General features: G+C 51.3%; 2 protein-coding genes across 6 annotated transcripts; one reads left to right on the top strand and one right to left on the bottom strand.

The window, feature by feature from the left end:
- Positions 1-1,132: 1,132 nt before the first annotated feature.
- Snrpa (small nuclear ribonucleoprotein polypeptide A) lies at positions 1,133-10,805 on the bottom strand. Its single transcript, XM_027430421.2, has 7 exons — positions 10,665-10,805; positions 10,108-10,202; positions 8,163-8,335; positions 6,293-6,469; positions 3,834-4,007; positions 3,399-3,487; positions 1,133-1,509 (listed from the first exon to the last, which is right to left on the bottom strand). The coding sequence occupies exons 2-7, from the start codon at positions 10,178-10,180 to the stop codon at positions 1,350-1,352; spliced, it is 846 nt and encodes a 281-aa protein (XP_027286222.1). The 5' UTR covers positions 10,181-10,202; positions 10,665-10,805; the 3' UTR covers positions 1,133-1,349.
- On the top strand, positions 10,721-17,691 carry CUNH19orf54 (chromosome unknown C19orf54 homolog). Of its 5 annotated transcripts, none has more exons than XM_035449369.1 (7): positions 10,721-10,858; positions 11,634-12,052; positions 14,664-14,732; positions 15,055-15,179; positions 15,847-15,957; positions 16,067-16,138; positions 17,186-17,691. In XM_035449369.1, the coding sequence occupies exons 2-7, from the start codon at positions 11,760-11,762 to the stop codon at positions 17,521-17,523; spliced, it is 1,008 nt and encodes a 335-aa protein (XP_035305260.1). In that variant the 5' UTR covers positions 10,721-10,858; positions 11,634-11,759; the 3' UTR covers positions 17,524-17,691. The 5 variants fall into 5 exon arrangements, with proteins under 5 accessions (XP_035305260.1, XP_027286219.1, XP_027286220.1 ...); XM_027430418.2 differs by having other exon boundaries at positions 15,847-15,976; positions 16,068-16,138; XM_027430419.2 differs by lacking the exon at positions 10,721-10,858 and adding an exon at positions 10,984-11,227 and having other exon boundaries at positions 15,847-15,976; positions 16,068-16,138.
- Positions 17,692-19,063: the final 1,372 nt, after the last annotated feature.

The following is a 19,063-nucleotide window of genomic DNA, read 5'->3' as shown; positions in this document are numbered from 1 at the left end:
TGGGAGCTCTCCAGCGGCTCCGGGGGCTTGGTCCAAGGCCCACCTCAGCTTTGGGCCTCACTGCCGGTCTACACCGCTGTGCTCTCATGTTCATTTTCTGTCTTGCTGCAGAGAAAACTGGCTCCAGAGTTCAGTCACTTGTCAGGATCAGAGCAAGTGACTCAGGGCATCCTGACTTCTGAGCTGGCCAGGCACAAACTCATGGCAGGCAGAGAATGATCACACACTGCCTTAGGAAGAGTTTGTTGGTGGGTGGAGATGAAACTGAACACCTCTACAAACCCAGCTCCCCTAATAACTCTACCCTAGGGCGCCTCCTCAGAGAAGCTTTCCCCTCAGCATGCCAACTGTTCCCAGCTCTAAGGCCCCCACCACAGCAGCTCACAGGCTGCCACGGACCTCAGGGCAATCCCCCTGCCTCAGCCTTCTGGGTATGAGGGCCACTGGCATGTCTATCAGCTTTGATTTTCACTCCCAAGTTATACTCAGCACCTACTAAGAATTCAGCTGAATCTACTGATGGCTGGCTCAGTGCCTGGTGGTGTTTGTGGGAACAAACATGACCATTATCATGGCACTAACAGGAGTTCTTTTCACACACGAAGAAAACAAACCTTACAGTGGGGACACTTAACTGCCCACTGGGTGACAACTAGGGAGGTCCCAAACTGCAAACCAGATGTGAGCTGACCACAGAGCCCACATGTCACAGCCACTAGGCAAATGTGGTGAGATGTTTCCACTCGCCTGTCTGCAATAACATGGGAGTCCCTTAGTGATGCAAGCAACAGCTTTGCACTCCCCTCCTTCAAATGCCATGGGGACACAGTCTTCACCGAGCCTTTCATTCCTTTGTGATGCAGAGCAAAAGCAGGAGCAGAAGCAGGCCTGATGGGCTCGTGCAACACACAACTGCCCAACTGCACACGGGTCTTGTTTCTTGCCCTCGATGATAAGACAGGAAAAAAAAAAAAAAAAAAAAACCTGCTGAAGCTGTCAATGCATCCTAAGTGTGGTTAATATTGTTACAATCCTGTGTATTTTCCAAGACTGTGAGCCCACAGAGGCAGCGGGATCCAAACTCTCCACGTGGAGGGAACCAAGGAAGAGAAAATCAGACAGACAATAGTGGTGAAAAACCAAACCACAAAAAAACCACTTTAATCACAAGCTAACAGCGCCAGGTGCAATGTCTGGGGACAGACTCTGGGTACAATGCTGTGTGGCAACCACACACTCACACGCGGCTCTGAGAAGGCCCCCAAGGGGGACTTACCTTCAGGGACTGAGCCAAGGGGGGAAAGGGGCAGCCCCAGAATGGGGACGGAGATGCCCCGTGGGGGGAGGCGCTACTTCTTGGCAAAAGAGATCTTCATGGCATTGTTCTGAGTGATCTTAAAGCCTTGCAGGGCATCTCGAGCTGCCCCTGCCTGCACTTCATTGTCAAACTCCACGAAGGCGATGTCGTGCCGCCCAGGGACCAGACGCACCTCCTTGAAGCCAGGGAACCTGGGAGGAGGGAACAGCAGACCTCAGGACCCACCTCAGCACCAACAAAATGACAGAGCCCAGAGATGCTAAGCTTCCCATAATGCACAGCACAGACCCATACCGAAAGATTACCTGGACAAAACCCCTCCCATAAACACCATCAAATGAAAGTCTTGTTTTGTTTTTCAAGACAGGGTTTCTCTGTGTAGCCCTGGCTGTCCTGGAACTTGCTCTGTAGACCAGGCTGTCCTGAAACTCAGAGATCCGCCTGCCTCTGCCTCCCAAGTGCTAGGATTAAAGGCGTGTGCCTCCAACGCTGGGCCAAATGAAAGTCTTAACAGCCCAACAACCATAATGTGGGTCAAACACTGGTGCCCTCCCTTCCTCCCCCAAAATCACAGAAATTGTCACCAATGGCTACTTGCACGATTTTTGTTTTGTTTTTATTTTTTTCAAGACAGAGTTTCTCTGTGTAGTCCTGTCTGTCCTAGAATTGGCTCTGTATTCCAGGCTGGCCTCAAACTCAGAGATCCGCCTGTCTCAGCCTCCCAAGTGCTGGAATTAAAAGTGTGTGCCATCACTGCCTAGCTGGTACTCTCATTTTTATCTTGATTTTGCTTTCTGAGACACGGTCTCTTTAAGTAGCTGAGGCTGGACTTTTGCTGCTCAGCCTGATGCCTGAGTTTCCAAGATGACATCATACCTATTTAACTTCCCTCCTTACTTCCTCCTGCTCAATGGACATCTTTCCCCAGCAGCAGGCTCACAAAATATGACCGTTTTATGGAGATGGCACACCAGCTCTGTTTCCAGCATTACTTGGTTTCTTAGAATTTCCCTCTGAATAATTAATTATAAAGAACCCAGCCAGAGGTGGATCTCTGTAAGGTCAAGGGTAGCCTGGTCTACAGATAGAGTTCCAGGACAGCCAGGGATATACAGAAAAACCCTGTCCCAGAAAATAAGCAAACAAATAAATAATAAAGAATCCAGCCACAGCTCCACAAAGAATCCTTTCCTCAAAAAACAAAAAGATCCATCCAAGCCAAGTATAGGCCACAACTGAGAGGTGGAAACACAAAAATGGCCAGCCTGAGCTATATAACATGTCTGTTTTTATCTTAAAGAAGCAGAGGGGAGGCGCTGGAGAGGATTCAGCCGTTAGACCAAGAACTTATTTGCAGAGTTTGGCCCCTAGCACCAATTTCAAGCAGCTCAAAACTGCCTACGACTCAGGGATAGCTGATGCTTCTGGCACAGACACATGCATAATTAAACATAAAGCTAAGAAAATCTTTAAAAGCCCCTCCCTGATCCAGGGATGACTATCCCTTCACACCACAGAGAAGCCTGATAGCCTCTTTAGATGGGCAGCAAGCACCACCCTCGCCACGGGTCGGGTCTCATAATGCCCAGGCTACACAGTAGAGAAGGAATCTAATTTCAATCCCCCACTTCAGCCTCCCAGTACCAAGACTGCATGCCACTATACGAAGGGTAGGTAAGACATTTCTGTAAGAGGTGTGCTGGAGACATGTCAACCACGAAAACTCAGCCTTCCTCCACTCAGCAGCCCCTCAACTCAAGGATACAGGTTCCACCACATTGGCAGGGCACCAGAGTTCCCAGTGCCCCAGTGCTCCTTGCCATTTTCTGAACAGGCTAGCTCATGCCAGTCTAAACTGGCCCCACATTTTGCTACTTTTACTTTTCCCTTGTTCTGCACCTCTCCATGTCACACACAAAAAGCAGCCCAGGACCCAAAACACACGGTGCCCACAGCACTGCATGCCTCTGTGGCCTGTCTTCCTTTCTCCTGTTCTCACCTTCAGCCACCGGCCCTGCCAGACACTAGAATGGCCACTGGAACAATGGAACCCACCCGCCCAGCCAAAAGCGCCACTTACTGGTTGAAAAGCATGGAGAGCATGAGCTCGTTGGTCTCCTCAGGCAGGTTGGTGAGGAACAGGATGTGATTGGGGGGATTCTCGGAGAGCTGTGAGGAGAGATGGCTGCAAGTGAGCAGGGGAACCCTGGGAAGAGTGGCTCTCACTTGCTCCCCAGTGCACACATTGCCACCCGTCTCCCCACAGCCAGTGCCCCCAGAGACTGCAGGCCCAAGGCAGCAGGGACTTTCAGCTTTTGCCATGCTGTGCGCTGGGACTAGGACAGGACATGGTACACGCACGCGCTGCACTTGGATGGCTCACCACACATGGAGCTCAGCTCCGGCGACACCTCCACCTGACCTCAGGGCCCCGGGGACCTCTCCACTTCCATTCACAGACTACGCTTCTAAGACCTCAGGGTGGGGAGGGGTAGGGTAGGGTGGGGTCACTTACAGGCTGGGCAGGCGGCATCTGTCCAGGCATGAGCTGCTGTGGGGGCATGGCCCCAGGGGGGATCTGGCCAGGAGCAAGGCCTGGCGGTGGGATCATGCCAGGTGGTGGCATGTAAGGAGGCTGGCCTGGCATGTGGTGCATGATGCGTGGTGCCTGAGTCATCGGTGGCATACCCTGTGGAGAGAAGAGCAGGACTGATGGGCTACAGGTCAAGGCAGAGCAGCAGAGCTAGGAGATAAGAGACAGAAAAAAAGACCCATACCTGATAAGACAAAAAACAACACCCAACGAACACCAAAGAGCAAAACCAAAGACTTGGATTCAAGGAAGAATGCTAAACCAGATATTTGCAAGTTAAAGGTATAATTAAAGAGCATGGTCTAACTCTGTTCAAATGCATAAAAAGAAACTAGAGAGAGGCTGGAGAGATGGCTCAGTGGTTAAGAGGGGTTCCACAACAGTTTGGTTCCTAGCACCCAGTCAGGCAGCTCACAACTTCTGTAATTCTAGCTCTAGAGGACCCAATGCCCTCTTGTGGCCTCCACAGGCACTACACTCATGTGTACACATATCCACACAGTCACAAATAAAAAGCAACCCCCTGCCTTTGAGACATGTCTCACCATGCAGCATGGCTGGCAGGGAACACACAAGGACCTGCCTACCTTGTGCTGGGATTAAAGTTATGTACCACTACACTTGGCCCAAAAATTAGATCTTCAAAGGAAAGAGGTTAAGAGCACTGCCTGTTCTTCTACAGGACTAGGGTTCAATTCCCAACATATACAGAGCAAACCACAAAAACAAACATAAAAAACATCAAATTTATTAAAGGAAAGAAATGGGAGCTAGCAACCTGGCTCAGCAGGCAAAGGCACCTGCCTCCAAGCCTGACAACCTGAGTTCAACCTCCAGTGTCTAGCTGGTAGAAGAGAATTAACCTCCATGGCATGCCCCATGGCATGAACACTCATAAAACATAGTCAACAAAGATGTCATCTAAAAATAAAAACAAATTAAAGGGGCTGGAGAGATGGCTCAGAGGTTAAGAGCACCGGTTGTTCTTCCAGAGGTTCTGAGTTCAATACCCAGCAACCACATGGTGGCTCACAACCATCCGTAATGAGATCTGGTGCCCTCTTTGGGTGTGCAGATAGACATGGAAGCAGAATAATGTTGTATACATAATAAATAAAATCTTAAAAAAAAAATAAAATAAAAAAACAAATCAAAGGTGGGAAGGGTGAGAACAGAAGGATGAGCAGCTGGACACAGACACCACCACCAGCTGCAAGTGTGACCCAGCCTGACAGCCATGAGACAAAACTCACGAGGGACAGAGACTGGAGGAGGGGGCAAAATTCAGCCATCTTGTGTACTCACCAAGATCACAAAGTCACTTTGAAGGTTCCCTTGGAGCCTCTATTGGATCTGCTGTCACATTCAGGCCCATGATGACCTCAAACTCCCAATCCCTGCCTCAACCTCTAGAATTGCAGGCCACCACCCCTGGCATGAGTTAACGCTGTACATAATACATAGTACAAGGGGTCGTCCTTCTTTCCGTTTCTGGTGCCGGGGATTGAACTCAGGACCTTGAGAGAGTTAGCTAGGTGAGCAGGCTACCACTGAGCCATACCCTCAGCCCTAGACAGGGCTACACTTTTCTCTTGCAGATCCAATTGCGCTGGGATTCCTTAGGGCGTGTTTCCCGACTCTGTTCTGCCCTGTTAGCCCTCTCTATCCATAGGCCAATGACCGTCACCTTGAAGGCTGGAACTCTAGATCCCTCTTCAGTCCTGGAGAACGCTCCAGAATTGTTTCCCTTCTCCTACCATGGGACCCAAGGACGAACTCAAGTTGCTAGGCAAACACTTTTATGATAAAAGCAGAGCTACCACGGTCATGTTGGTTTGCCCTAGATCACTGCTCAGACCCTCAACCTCCTACCCAGCTATGGTGTTTCACCATTGGATTTTCCTCTATGTGGGACATCTTTGCTTATTAACACCGAAAACAACTACTTGTTCTTCATCCTTCCTCCTGCTTGTAGTACTAGGGATTGAATGTAGTGCCTCCTACAGGCTAAATTGTTTTACTTTGTAATCCACTAGTGTCTCTAAATTAGATTTGCCTATTGTTTCTAACAGGAGGGTGACAACTTTTGACTTTCTGTAAAGTCATGGGCGTAGTGCATGTGCATTCTGCCCCCTCCCTTCTCTCTCAAGTAAAGACACACAGAACAAAACCAAAATCAAGGAAAGGGACCCAGGAGACAGGTGTGCAAAAGGACAGACCTTCAAAAGCAACCAAGTGTATGGTGGGGAACAGGCACTCAAAAGAGAACCCCCCATCCACACAGCTCACCGACCCAACAGGACAAGTCCCCTCAGTCTACATCAGGCCACATGGCTGAAGGCCTGACAGTGAAGGACACATTCCTGTGCCCCGGGGCTTACCGGTACAGGCTGGACAGCGCCCACCACGGGGGCAGCTGCCCCACCCTGAACAGCCTTTTTAGCAGCTGGTGTCTCCTGACTCTTGGGCTTCCTCTTCTCTCGTTTGCGGTCCCTCTCCACAAAGGTGCCCTTCATCTTGGCAATGATGTCCGAGTCCGTCTTGGCGTACTGGATGCGCTACCAATCAGAGCAGAAAGGTCAAGGCCAAGGAAATCAGAAGGAACTTCAAGAGTTCAAAATGAGACCTCACGAGGAGCTTGCTAAGAAAAACTAAACTGCTTGGCCACAGGTTCCTCATCTGTAAAATGGGCGTATTTTCCACTTGGCAGGACTGTGGTAGCAACTTAGCAGGTCTAAGTGCCTAGAAGCAGCAGTCCCCTGAATACAGTGAGCAGCTGTTGACTGTAAGCTAGACTAGGTGCTTACAATTCTGCTATGAAGAAGTCAGACATATGCTGGGACACATAAAAATAAAATACTTAATTAAAAAGAAAGAAGTTTTAAAAATATTTGAGACAGGATCTCACTATGTAGCTGGCTGGTCTGGAATTCCCTGTGTAGAACAGGCTGTCCTGGAGGCCCATCTGCCTCTGTCTCCCTAAAATTAAAAGCATGCACTACCATGCCCAGCAACAAATGATTTTATTTTTAAAGTCCCATGCTCAGAAGGGGACCTGGTGCATTGCAAAGTGAACTTTTCAGATCTAACACTTAGGAAAGGGATGGGAAGCAAGCACCACGAGCACATGGAGTGTGCAGCAAGAGAACAGCCAGGAAGCTAAGAGATGAGAAAAGCTGGGCCTGGGACTCCAGCTGCTGGAGACTGAGGCAGAGGGACAGAGAGGGAGAAGACAGGTCACAAGGGCAAAGGGGGACCCTTTGTGCTTTTCTAAGAAGCTGAGGCAGTGCTGTGATGACTGATGGGAGCTCTCAAAAGGCCCCGTGGTTTGCAGATAGGCCCGGGTGGGAGGAGGAGGAGCACGTGGGGAGCCAGGTAACAAAGACAACGTGAGAAGACACTCTGGAGGCATGGAGGAAGAACAGGGCTCAGGGAACCCTCTGCTCACTCTAGTTTGGGCCTGTTTTTGGATGAGTTTTAGACATGCTTGTAAGGATTCGGGCATTATGCTGGCTGCCCCTGTCCCTGCCAGAATTCACTCAGGCAGTACACTGGTCAGCCCAGTTCCATGATTGTTTAGTCAGCGAAGGACCCCTTTAAAAGAAAGACCCCCAGTCCATTTATGCTGTCTTTTCCAGCTCTCTTTGCCCACTCCTCTCTTTCTAGCTGTTCTGCTGGGACAGACAGGACTTTTCCTGTCTCCCTCTTCTCTTCTGACCTCTCTCTGTCTCTTTACCCAAGCCTGTCAGGGCGTGGTCAAGGTGGAGACAGGATGATGTGTTTTTAAGGGGCTGCAAGGCACATGGGGGCCCCTTTTCTGGCCTGCCTGTCTTGCTGCCCCTGGCACGCTCTGGCTTGCATTTGGCTGGTGTTTATCTGAATAAAGATATCTTAACCTTACAGACTACAGGTCATCTCGATATATTAGGCTCTGCCGGGCATGTTTGTCCCTCTGCCTTGGTCACCCTCACCTGCCATGGAATCCGCCAAGGTTCCTCATGATTTATCAATAACAAAAGCTCCCATTCTATACTCCAGGTTGGGTTAGAATTCTTGGTAATCCTCCTGCCTCAGCCTCCAACACATAGGCATGAGCCATCATGCTCAGTGTCTTGATCATTTTGTGTCCCCACAGCCCCAGATTAAGGAACACTGAAAGTAAAGGACCAAGCAAGAAAAGTAGCATCCTCACGGAACACTACAGGCCACACCCACCCAGCTTCCTACAGCCTCCATAGTCAAGATGCTCACCATGGGCTTGTCGTAGAAGGGGAAACCCTGCATGGAACGCAGGGCATTCGTGGCGCTGCTGACCTCCTTGAAGATGACAAAGGCCTGGCCCCTCATCTTCAGGCTCCGAGACACCAGGATATCCAGGATCTGGCCAAACTGGGAGAAGATGGCATACAGGGACTTCTTGAGCTCTGCATTCAGGGAAAACAAGACACACTGTAACAAAAGGCCTGGGCACTGTGTCCTGGGACCTGCACTAACTATCCTTGGATGATGAACAGTTCAAACAAGGGGCCACTGCCAAGTGACAAATTACCCAGAATGCTACAGCACTACAACCCACATTCATACACACACACACACACACACACAATAAATACATAAAAATACTTGCTTCTGTTTACTATTTGTATGTGTGCTAGAATTCAGCCTTTGTAGAAAAGTAAACATTCTACTCCAGGACCTTACTTCCAGGCAAGAACGGAATTATTTGGTGTGGGGTTTTGTTTAAAATTGTACAACCTTGGGACTGGAGAGATGGCTCAGAGGTTAAGAGCACCGACCGCTCTTCCAGAGGTCCTGAGTTCAATTCCCAGCAACCACATGGTGGCTCACAACCATCCGTTATGAGATCTGGTGCCCTCTTCTGGTGTGCAGACATACACAGAAGCAGAATGTTGTATACACAATAAACAAATAAAAATTGTACAACCTTTAAATATATAGTTGTTTTGAGACAAGGTTTTTGGTTTTTTTTTTTATTTTAATTAGGAAGAAAATTACATGTCAATCCCAGGTCCCTTTCTCCCCCCCCCCCTCCTCCCCTGACACCCTCCACGCCCCCCCCCATCCGGAACTAACTCTGTAGACCAGGCCAACCTCAAACTCAGAGATCTGCCTGCCTCTGCCTCCCAAGTGGTGGGATTAAAGGCGTGAGCCAGCCCAAAATATTTTTATTTTATGTGCGTGGGTTATTTTGCCTGCAGATGCTAGAAGAGGATGTCATATGCCCTGGAACTGGAGTTACACATTATAAACCTCCCTTGAGTGCTAGGAATCAAACTCAGGTCTTCTGGAAGAGCAGGCAGTACTCTTAACCACTGAGCCATCTCACCAGGCCAAGTAGGTTTCTTAGTTGCTGAGGTTCAGAACCCAGAGCCTTACCCATGCTAGGCAAGACTACTTGTATTCCTCAGACCTTTTGGAGTCAGGGTCTTGCTATGTACCCTGGGCTGGTCTGAAGTCAAGATTCTCCTGTCTCAGTCTCCTGAGTACTGGGATTACAGGCCTACACCACCACACCCAAAGAAACTGTCTTTGGTATCTTTTTCACTCATTGTGATCATGCAGCCATCTGGGAGTTACTCTGGGAGTCCCTTTCCCTAAGTAACAGAATTACAGCCATCTGCCATTCAAGCAGTTCAAGAATTTGCTTAACAGAACCGCACACTTGTGTCCCAACCATTTTTTTCTTGGTATTTGATCACGGGCAAGTACTACCACCCAAATTCCAATTTCTTAATCTTGAGAGGCTTGTTGAGAATTAAATATCTCCAAGACTACAGAACATTGTTACATAGCATTCATTACCCGTCACTTCTATACGTTCTTTGCATCGTAACTCATCACCAAGACCAACGCCCAGAGGCCAGTGGCCAAGAGACAGTCTCATGATAGCAGACTGCGCTGGGCTTGAGGGAGAGAAAGATCCCAAAGGGCTTCCCAGAAAGGAAGGGCCGGTGAGCTAAAACCTTGAAGATTATCGACAGTGTGCAGGTTAAAGAGCAGAGTGTAAAGTGGTTAAGGGTGTATTGAGAACCAAGGGCTCAGTAGGTACAAAAGGCCAAAGTTAACTCTTAAAGGACTCAATGGCAAGGCTGAGAAAGGAAAGTGGGCGCTAGAGGTGGAAGGGGTCAGCTCATGCGAGATCACCTAGAGTTCCGGGCTATCCCGGAGGACTTACCATCCTTCTTGATCTTCTCATTGAGGTTGTTGATATAAATAGTGTGGTTGGGACGGGTCTCAGGAACTGCCATGGTGTCAGATGCTCAGAAACGGCTTAAAGGGAGAAAAAGAGGCGACTTCAGCTCTCTAACGCTTTCCAAAACTCTCTGTTCAGGGGGCTGACGGGCTCTGCTCAGGGATCCTTCCAGGAGGAAGTTGGGTGAGACCGGAATTGGGGAAGAATGGCACAGCTTGGCAACAAAGCCCGCGTAGGACTCCGCTTCTCCAGCCCGCGTGCTGGGGGGGGGGAGGACTACGAATCCCAGAATGCTCTGCGAGCCTGTACCCAGCGGCGATCCCCATTGGTCCACGCGCTCGAACGGCGTCCAAGGAGGAAAAAAAAAAAAAAAAAAGGAACCCGGATGTGGGAGCCAGTTAAGACAGCAGGGACCGATTTGGGACACCTTCGTCTCTCCAAGAGGGGCCTCCGGAAGCGACGCGGCCGAAGGCCCGACGCCAAGTGCTCCGCCCGCCTCCCCAGCGCCCGCGGGCGTCTCCACCGCGGGAATTCACCACCTGGACCGCCGCGCCTGCCACGCCACTCCGCTCGGACACACAGCTTCCCGTCCCCGGCCGCGAGACGCTGACGGCGCGCGAACTCGGCAGGCGGCGACCGCCCCGAGTGAGAGCCTCTTCCCCGGCCTCAGCGCCCGCCCGCGAAAGGGACACGCGGCTTCCCGCCTCAGCACTAGTCCCCGCCCCCTCCCCAGGTGAGCAGACCAATCAAAGGAGGCGACGAGCTCTGGGCCAATCGGGACCTCGCTAGCGCGCCAGCGCAGGCTGCCCTCTCCGAAGCCACGCCTCTTCCCCTTCCGCCAGTACCGGGGGGGGGGGGGGTCACGTGGCCGCCGGGCCGCGTCGGGAGAGCCTGGCCGGGTCAAGGCCGCTCGTTTCCCTCCGCGGGGAGCGTGTACAAGTTCCTAAGTTCCCGCTCCTTAGGCGACCCTTGACCGCTGTGCCTGCTGTCAACTCTGACCGCTGCCCACCGCTAGGCTGCTTTCCCAGCCGCGTGCCCTTTTAACCTCATGACCTCTAAGCTCCTAAGATCGACCCTAAGGTTGCAGACTCGAGCCGGAGATGTGAGATGAGGCGGGTTACCCCACGCCTTACCCCCGATCTGAGCGCCCTGAGATGTGAGATGAGGCGGGTTACCCCACGCCTTACCCCCGATCTCAGCCCCCTGATTACAGAGATGTGAGATGAGGCCGGTTACCCCACGCCTTACTCCCCCCCCCCCCGATCTGAGCCCCCTGATTACGGAAATGAAGAAAACTAGCTAGCTCTAGTCCCTCCCAATGTCGCTCCATCCCCATGGCACAGCCCGCACCTTGGGGGAGCCTTCTTCTTCGTCATTTGATTCAGCCCAGTTTCTGTTCCCACGGTTTGAAATACCCACCCAGGTTCTCCCAGACCAACTGGTCAGGCACCGTATTCTGCAATTCAACTCTAATTTTTTTTTTAAACTCTTTGTAATTTTTAATACAGGTTTCTATGTGCGGGCCACATGTGAATACCACATCCAGTTGCTCTAAAAACTGAAGTCTCCATCCTTGAGAGATTTGAGAGGATCCCCCTTCTCACCCTCACATCAGCTCTTCCTGAAGACCCGACATGACGTCTTTCCCCTTAAAGCCCACAGTCCCCCCAGTAATCCCCGAACCCCAAGACGCCAGCATTCCACCTCCTTTACCCCCAAGTACCCTGGACTTAGCTTCGCCATCCCCTTCTGTCCCGCCGCCGCCGCCGCCTCCACCCCCACCCCCACCCTTGGCTGTGGAGGTTGTTTCCCCTCATGTCTACGGCCTGGAGAAGAGCCGGCTCCTGAAGGAGGCCTTGGAGAAGGCTGGCCCAGTCCCCAAAGGCAGAGAAGACGTAAAGAGGCTCCTGATGCTGCACAAGGACCGGTAGGGTTTGCAAACCCCCAGCACCCCAGGACTCATCCAACCACCTGTCTCCAAATCACCCCGCCTACCCCATCTCCCAGGGTTCCCATTTCCTTGATCTCAAGCAGCCAGGTGCCTTAAGCCTCCTACCTAGCTCTTCCCTGCTTGGCCTCTAGCAATAGAGAGAGCAGCTCCTGCTCATTCTTGGTTCTAAGCCAGTGATAGTGCCTCTGCCCTTCCAGACAGCGATTCCCAGAGTAGCCAGGGTGGTGGTAATGGGGCCCAAAGGAGGTGTGCAACTCAGTGGTGACTTCTGAGAGAAGCAGCTACAAACGCTGGAGAGCAAGGTGTGGAGGCCGATGCCGTGAGAGCAGACAGCATCTGCACGCATACCTCTATAGGAAAGACATGTGGTTTTCAAAGGACTAGCAAAGAGGAGCTGGCAAAGTAGACAAACAGCAGCCCACACAGCCTCTGGCAGGCTGGGTGGAGGAAGTTAGACTGTCCTGGAGTCTCTGATGAGCCAGAGAAAGGCTTTGCTCAGAAAAGGACTACAGTTAGGACCGGAGATCCCAAGAAGAAAGTGATGCACCCAGGGACACAGGCAGTAAGGGAAGAGAGCACAGGCCCCTGTTCAAATTGATACAGAAACTCCCAGTGCCTGGCATAGGGGCACATGCCTGTAATCCCAGAGCTGAGCAGATGAGTTCCAGATCAGACTGAGCTGCATAGTGAGACCTTGTCTTGGAAGGAGGGGTGGGAAGGAAGGAAAGAAGGAAGGGAGGAAGGGAAGGGAATTCTTAAACTCCCCAACCACACTTACAAGCACACCAAGTGCCCTAGCCACCATCATGCAAATTGAATACAGACAACCTGTCATACCATGTAGGTGGTATGTGTCGGATTAAAAGGATTTGTTTGCTTTGTTTCTTGGGCTGTTTCTAGTTGAGGTTTTTTTTTTTTTTTTTTTTTTTTTTTGGCGATGGGGGGGACTTGATTGTTTGAGTTATGGTCTCATGTAGCCAGGCTAACCTCAAACTCCGTGTAGCTGAGAACACCTGTTCCTTCTTCGTCTACTTCAGGAGATGATAGATGTATATTGCCATCACCAGCTGTTGGGTGGTGGTTTGCGACAGGGCTTCTCTTTGTGGCCCTGACTGGCCTGGAACTCACAGAGATCTGCCTGTCTTCCCCTCCAAAATGCTGGGATTAAAGGTGTATGCCACCATACTGGCCTGTTTTTTAAATTTTTGACCCAGTGTCACACTCTGTAGTCCAAGCTGATCGAAAGTCTATGTAGCCCAGGCTAGCCAGAAACTCAGTGGCGGTCCTGCCTCTGCTTCCAAAGTGCTGATATTACAAGCATGAATCATCACTTCTGGCCCAGTTTTTAAATATTTGTTGCTCTCAGCAACCACACGGAATAGGCACTGTTACTCTCCCCTTTCCTGGATGAGAAAGCCGAGACTCTTGGCGGCCTGGAAAGATGACTCAGTGCTTCAGATCACGCACTGCTCTTGCAGAAAACCCCAGCTCAGTTCCCTGCACCCGCATGGTGTGGCGTAGCCGTAACTCCAGCTCTAGAGGGTGCCGCGCCTCCTCTGGCCCCTGTGGGGACCCTTACCGGTGGCACACATTCATGCAGATACACATAAGTCAAAGGAAATCTCAAACGAAAGACAGCTGAAGCTCTCAGGGGCAGTCACTTAGCCACAGCTGGAAGAAAGGAGAGGTCTCCATTTGAGCTCCAGTAGGGAACGTGGTGCCTCTAAGCACCTGTGTGCTCAGGAGTCATCTCCATCTGAGCCGCTGGAGCGCTGAGTGCGGGCATCCCATCCATGCCTATCACCAGCCTGGCTTAGCTCCCACTGGCCTTGGAATAGGAAAAGTAAGCACATGGCCCCGAGCCTCTGGGACTGAGATCACTGGAGCCAAGTGGCTGCCTCAGGGCAGGGCTGGTCAGACCTGTCACATTCATCATTGAGCTCTCTTGGGCTGAATTAATGTATGATATGTGTGCTACAGTGTTTGTGTCAGAAAACACCTTGCATGAGTCAGTTCTCTCCTTCCAACATGTGGGTCCTGGGACTTGAACTCAAGTTGTCAGGTTTGGTAGCAGGCACCTTTATCCACCGAGCCATCACACCAGGCCTCCCACCCCCAAAACACACACCCCAGACCTGGTGGGGAGAATAATCAGGCACTGGTCATGGTGGCACACCTTTAGTCCCAACACTGGGGAAACTAAGGCAGGAAAATTGCCATTGGTTGGAGGCTAGCCTAGGCTACATTTAGAAATAATGTCTACAAAAAAAAGGAGAAAAAAACCTTGGCATTTGGGTATAAAGCATATACCTTCTAGAAATTTCCTAAGGTAAATCTTTGTGGCTCCCGGTTGCATGGGTTCTGCATGTACTCTTTGTCTTTCAAGGCCTGTGAGAAGCAGCAGGAAACAGGCAAAATGATCACCACCACCACCCACCACCACCAGATGAGACATCTGAGGTGTGAGAGGGCCAGCACTGCCTCAGCAGGGGAGTAGCCTTGACGCCTTAGGACAGATGATGGCTCTCGGTCCCCAGGGTGTGTCCTCAGAACTGTCCCCTGGTGACTTATCATTGTTCTGCTTCAGGTTTCGAAGTGACTTGCAATGGATCCTCTTTTGTGCAGACCTGCCATCACTCATCCAAGAGGGCCCTCAGTAAGTGCCCATCACCCTGATCGTCCTGATGCAAGAGGGCCCTGCCGGCCAGGTTTCAAGGCCAACCTGGCACTGTGGGACTAGCATTTCCCCCAGGCATCGTGTGTGTGTGTGTGTGTGTGTGTGTGTGTGTGTGTGTGTGTGTGTGTGTGTGTGTGTGAACTCCAGTGAGGGCACAGTTGAGGTGGTCCATCTTCTCCTTCCAGCTTGTTCTCCCCACCTGGCTTGGGAGGGGAGGCAGGTCCCCCAGACAGCACACCTCTCCTGTCCGCTGAGGTCAGGGGAGTTAGAGTAAAGACAAGGCACTTGCTGTCTCTCCCAGGTGTGGACTGGTGGCCCTGTGGATGGCGGGCACTCTTCTGTCAGCCCCTGACAGTGTCTCCCTGGAAAGACTGGTGCAGGTAGCCATGGAGAGAGGCTACTCAGCGCAGGGAGAGATGTTCTCTGGTGAGTTGGCTGGGAAACACCTCAAGCCCTATGTTTCACCGGCTCCTCTCTAGGCCAGCTGGGGCACTGAGCGTGCATGAGGAGGTCTCATTCCCTTCTCCTGGCCCATCCCCTTACAGTGTAGACCAAAGTTGTTACCAGGAGAACGCAGACCATCTTTATGGCAAAGTAGTTAAAAAACTGACCCTTTGTGCTTCACTTATTTTTTTTGCATTTTTTTTTTTTTTTGTAGTACTGGGAATTGAACACAAGATTGTAAGGCAAGCTCTCTACTACAGAGCTACACCCCTAGCCTTTCACCAAGGGATTCAAGGCAGGGGCTCTACCACACCCCCAGCCCCTCACTGGGGGATTCTAGGCAGGGGCTCTGTCACTGTGTTCTATTTCCAGCCAATTTTTTCTTATGAGACATGGGCTCACTAAATTGCTCAGCCTGGTCGTGAACTCATTGGGTAACCCAGGCAGGTTTTGAACATTTGATCCTCTCCTACCTCAGTCTCTGAAATAACTGGGATTACAGGTCTGTGCCATCAGGCCCAGCTTGTGCCTCAGCTTCTGAATTTGCACAAATGATAAGTCTTTTGAAATGATTCTCATTCGTATATTTATTTAATCCACACTTTCTCCCTTTCTCTCTCTTCCTCTCTGCCCCGCCCCCCTTCTCCAGTGGCTGACATGGCCAAACTGGCCCAGGAGACCTTGGACTGCCAGGCTGAGCTCCTCTGTGGTGGCCTAGGTGGCCCCAACAGAGATCGAGTCCTACAACACCTCATCACTGGACATCCTTTGCTCATCCCGCATCCCAGAACCTGGGAGGGAACAGGGCAGGGATGGTGAAGGGTGGGAGCCAGGGCCACACCACAGTTTGGACCTTAACACCAGCTCCAGCTATGATGAGGATTTCAACCATGAACCATGTCAAAAGAAAGGCCATAAGGCCCACTGGGCAGTGAGTGCAGGTGGGTCCACCCCACCTTTGTCCCTATATGCTGCTCCCAAGCCCCCGTTCATATTGGGTCTGCACTGAGGGTGTGAACAAGAGCTTGGCCACCCCTTCCTCATGCAGTAGTTCGCAGAAAGCCCAGCAAGCAGCAGGTCCCCCAAGTATCTACCAATTAAGAGTTCCCACAAACAGCCTCAGAGCACAGACTGGGCGGGGAGGCACTTCCGAGCCTCTTCAGACTCCGTCATTCTGCCTAAGGCTCTTCACCTCCCTGGGCCTGTTGCCCTTGTGGAAACTGAGGAGGTGGGGTAGGGGTATTTGCTTTCTTCACAAAAGCACTTTGAGAGGTTCAGGGGATACTTCATGGAAGGGATAACATGGCAGCTGATGACTTGATTAGTAATGGAGGAGCTTGAGGTACAGCTGGTTCCTGTTGACCAGGAAGCAGAGCTCCACCCAGAAATGGAGACTGGACTATAACCCTGCACTGGCACTTCAGCCCCACCCCAGTGGTCCGCTCCCTCCAGCAAGGTCCCACCTCCCAAAGGTTCCCCCAGCTCCCTGAATAGCGCTGCCAACTGAAGACTACGAGGCCCAGCACTTACCCTAAGGGGGAGAGAGCACATACAAACAAAATGGAGGCCGCACTGCCTCCTCTAAGGCTGCCTGACAGGCATGTGACTTCTGTAGAACATGGTTGACACTGCGTGTGCCTGTCACCAGCACTGTCATTAGCATTCTGCCTGCCCGCCTGGAAGAAGGGCAGATTTGTATTTCAGGCTAGGACGGAGGCTCTGCCTGGCTTCCGGATATATGTCTGGCTCTGTGTGGGGGTCTTTCTGGGGCAGCTGGAGATGTGTTGGGGGTCTTCTTCATTTTCAGTGTGCCGCAAGAGGCAGGACTTGGGATACCTGAGACTTTGGAGCTGGAGGCCCTGCTCTGTACCCAGAGTCTTAACCCTGTGGCAGCAAGGCAGCACCTGGCCAGGAGGGTCACAGGGGATTCAGGAGCCTTGGCATCTAGCTGTAACCCAGGCAACTCACATCCTCTTCCTGTCCCCCAGGGGTCCTCATAGGTGTGCAGAGTGTGCCAGTCCCTGGCTACATGGAAGACTCGGAGTTGCCAGGCCTCTTCCACCCAGTGCCTGGCACACCCCACCAGCCACCATCCTTCCCAGAGGAAAGCTCCCCAGGTGCCACCTTCCTTCTCTCCAAACAGGGCAAGAGTTGGCATTACCAGCTGTGGGACTACAACCAAGTCCGGGATAGCAACCTGCAGCTGACAGACTTCTCTCCTGCCAGGGCCTCCGATGGACGAGTGTACGTGGTACCCGCTGGTGGGGTACAGGCTGGCCTCTGTGGTCAGGTCCTGTTGCTTAGACCACAGGGGTGGAGCCATTAGCTGGGACTGGGGCACCCGCCTCGAAGTTATCTCCATCACTGTTAAGAGTGCCTCACTTCATGCCCTGTGTGATGTCTGTAGTCCAGCCTGTATCTTGAGGACCTCCTGCTAGAAATGTATCCCAGGACCACCCCATCTATGAAGTCACAAGCGTGACCATTGGCCAAAGTCTAAACTCAATACTTGCAGGATTAAGCACTCCTTTGGTTAAGGAAGACTTGTTTTTGTTGAGGCTGTTTTTGTTTTTTAAAGCACCATCTCGCCAGGCAGTGGTGGTGCATGCTTTTAATCCCAACACTCAGGAGGCAGAGGCAGCCTGAGTTTGAGACCAGCCTGGTCTACAAAAACTAGTTCCAGGATAGGCTCCAAAGCCACAGAGAAACCCTGTCTCAAAAAACAAACAAACAAAAAAAAACCATGATCTCTGTCTGGGGGTGGTGGCACAGGTAGAGGACTGGTTCTCAACCTGTTGATCATAACCCCTTTCGGGATTGAATGACCCTTTTACAGGGTCTCCTAAGACCATTGGAAAACACAGATATTTGCATTATGATTTATAACAGCAAAATTACAGTTATGAAATAGCAACGAAAATGATTTCATGATTCATGGTCACCACACCATAAGGAACTATGTTAAAGGGTTTCAGCATTAGGAAGGTTGAGACCCACTGAGGGAGGGGCAGGCGTCTCTGAGTTCAAGACCATCCTGGTTTACATAGAAAACTCCATGCCAGCCAGGGTGAGACCCTGTTTCAAAAAGCAAAAACAAAAAAACGGGTCTCACTACATAGAGCTGGATGACCTAGAACTCCCAATGTAGAAGACCAGGTTGACCCTAACCTCACAGAGATCTGCCTAACTTTGCTTCCTGCATGCTGAGATTAAAGGTGTGTTCCCCATGCCCAGCCTAGAGGAAGACTCGTTGGGTTTTGTTTGTTTGTTTGTTTGTTTTTTAAACAGGCTTTCTCTGTAGCTTTGAAGCCTGTCCTGGAACTCACTCTGCAGACCAGGCTGGTCTAGAACTCATAGAGATCTGGCTGCCTCTGCCTCCCAAGTGCTGGGATTAAAGGTGTGTGCCACCACTGCCTGGCTGAGGAAGACTCTTGATAGTAACTCAGCCCCTAGTGGGGTCCTCCCATCTGAATGTGACATCCGTTGGTCTCTCTTTGGGGACATCTTTTAAGACACTTCAGTTCACTGGACATCTATCTACAAGAGCCTGGACCCCCGTTACCCATCTCCAAGTTTGCTCACAGGACAGGAGCTAACCCAGCTCCCTTCTCCTTGGCCTACCTAGACTATCGCTCACCTGCCTGACAGCCATGGTAGCCTTTCAGATACCAGGACTGTAGGTGCCAATAGCAGCCCTGAGCCAAGTGTGATAATCACTGTCCTTGAGCTGACAAGATGGCTAATGGGTAAAGGTGCTTGCCAACCCTGATGGCCCAGGCCCATGGAGCAGAAGAGCCCTGATTCCCACAGGCTGTCCCCTCACCTGTATCCACTTGGTTGCTGTGGTGCGTGTGCATTCAACACAA

The sequence above is a fragment of the Cricetulus griseus genome, chromosome 9 (genome assembly GCF_003668045.3).
Source record: "Cricetulus griseus strain 17A/GY chromosome 9, alternate assembly CriGri-PICRH-1.0, whole genome shotgun sequence".
Classification (NCBI taxonomy): domain Eukaryota; kingdom Metazoa; phylum Chordata; class Mammalia; order Rodentia; family Cricetidae; genus Cricetulus; species Cricetulus griseus.
The sequence above is the reverse complement of the archived record's forward strand: the minus strand, read 5'-3'. Positions and strand labels throughout refer to the sequence as shown.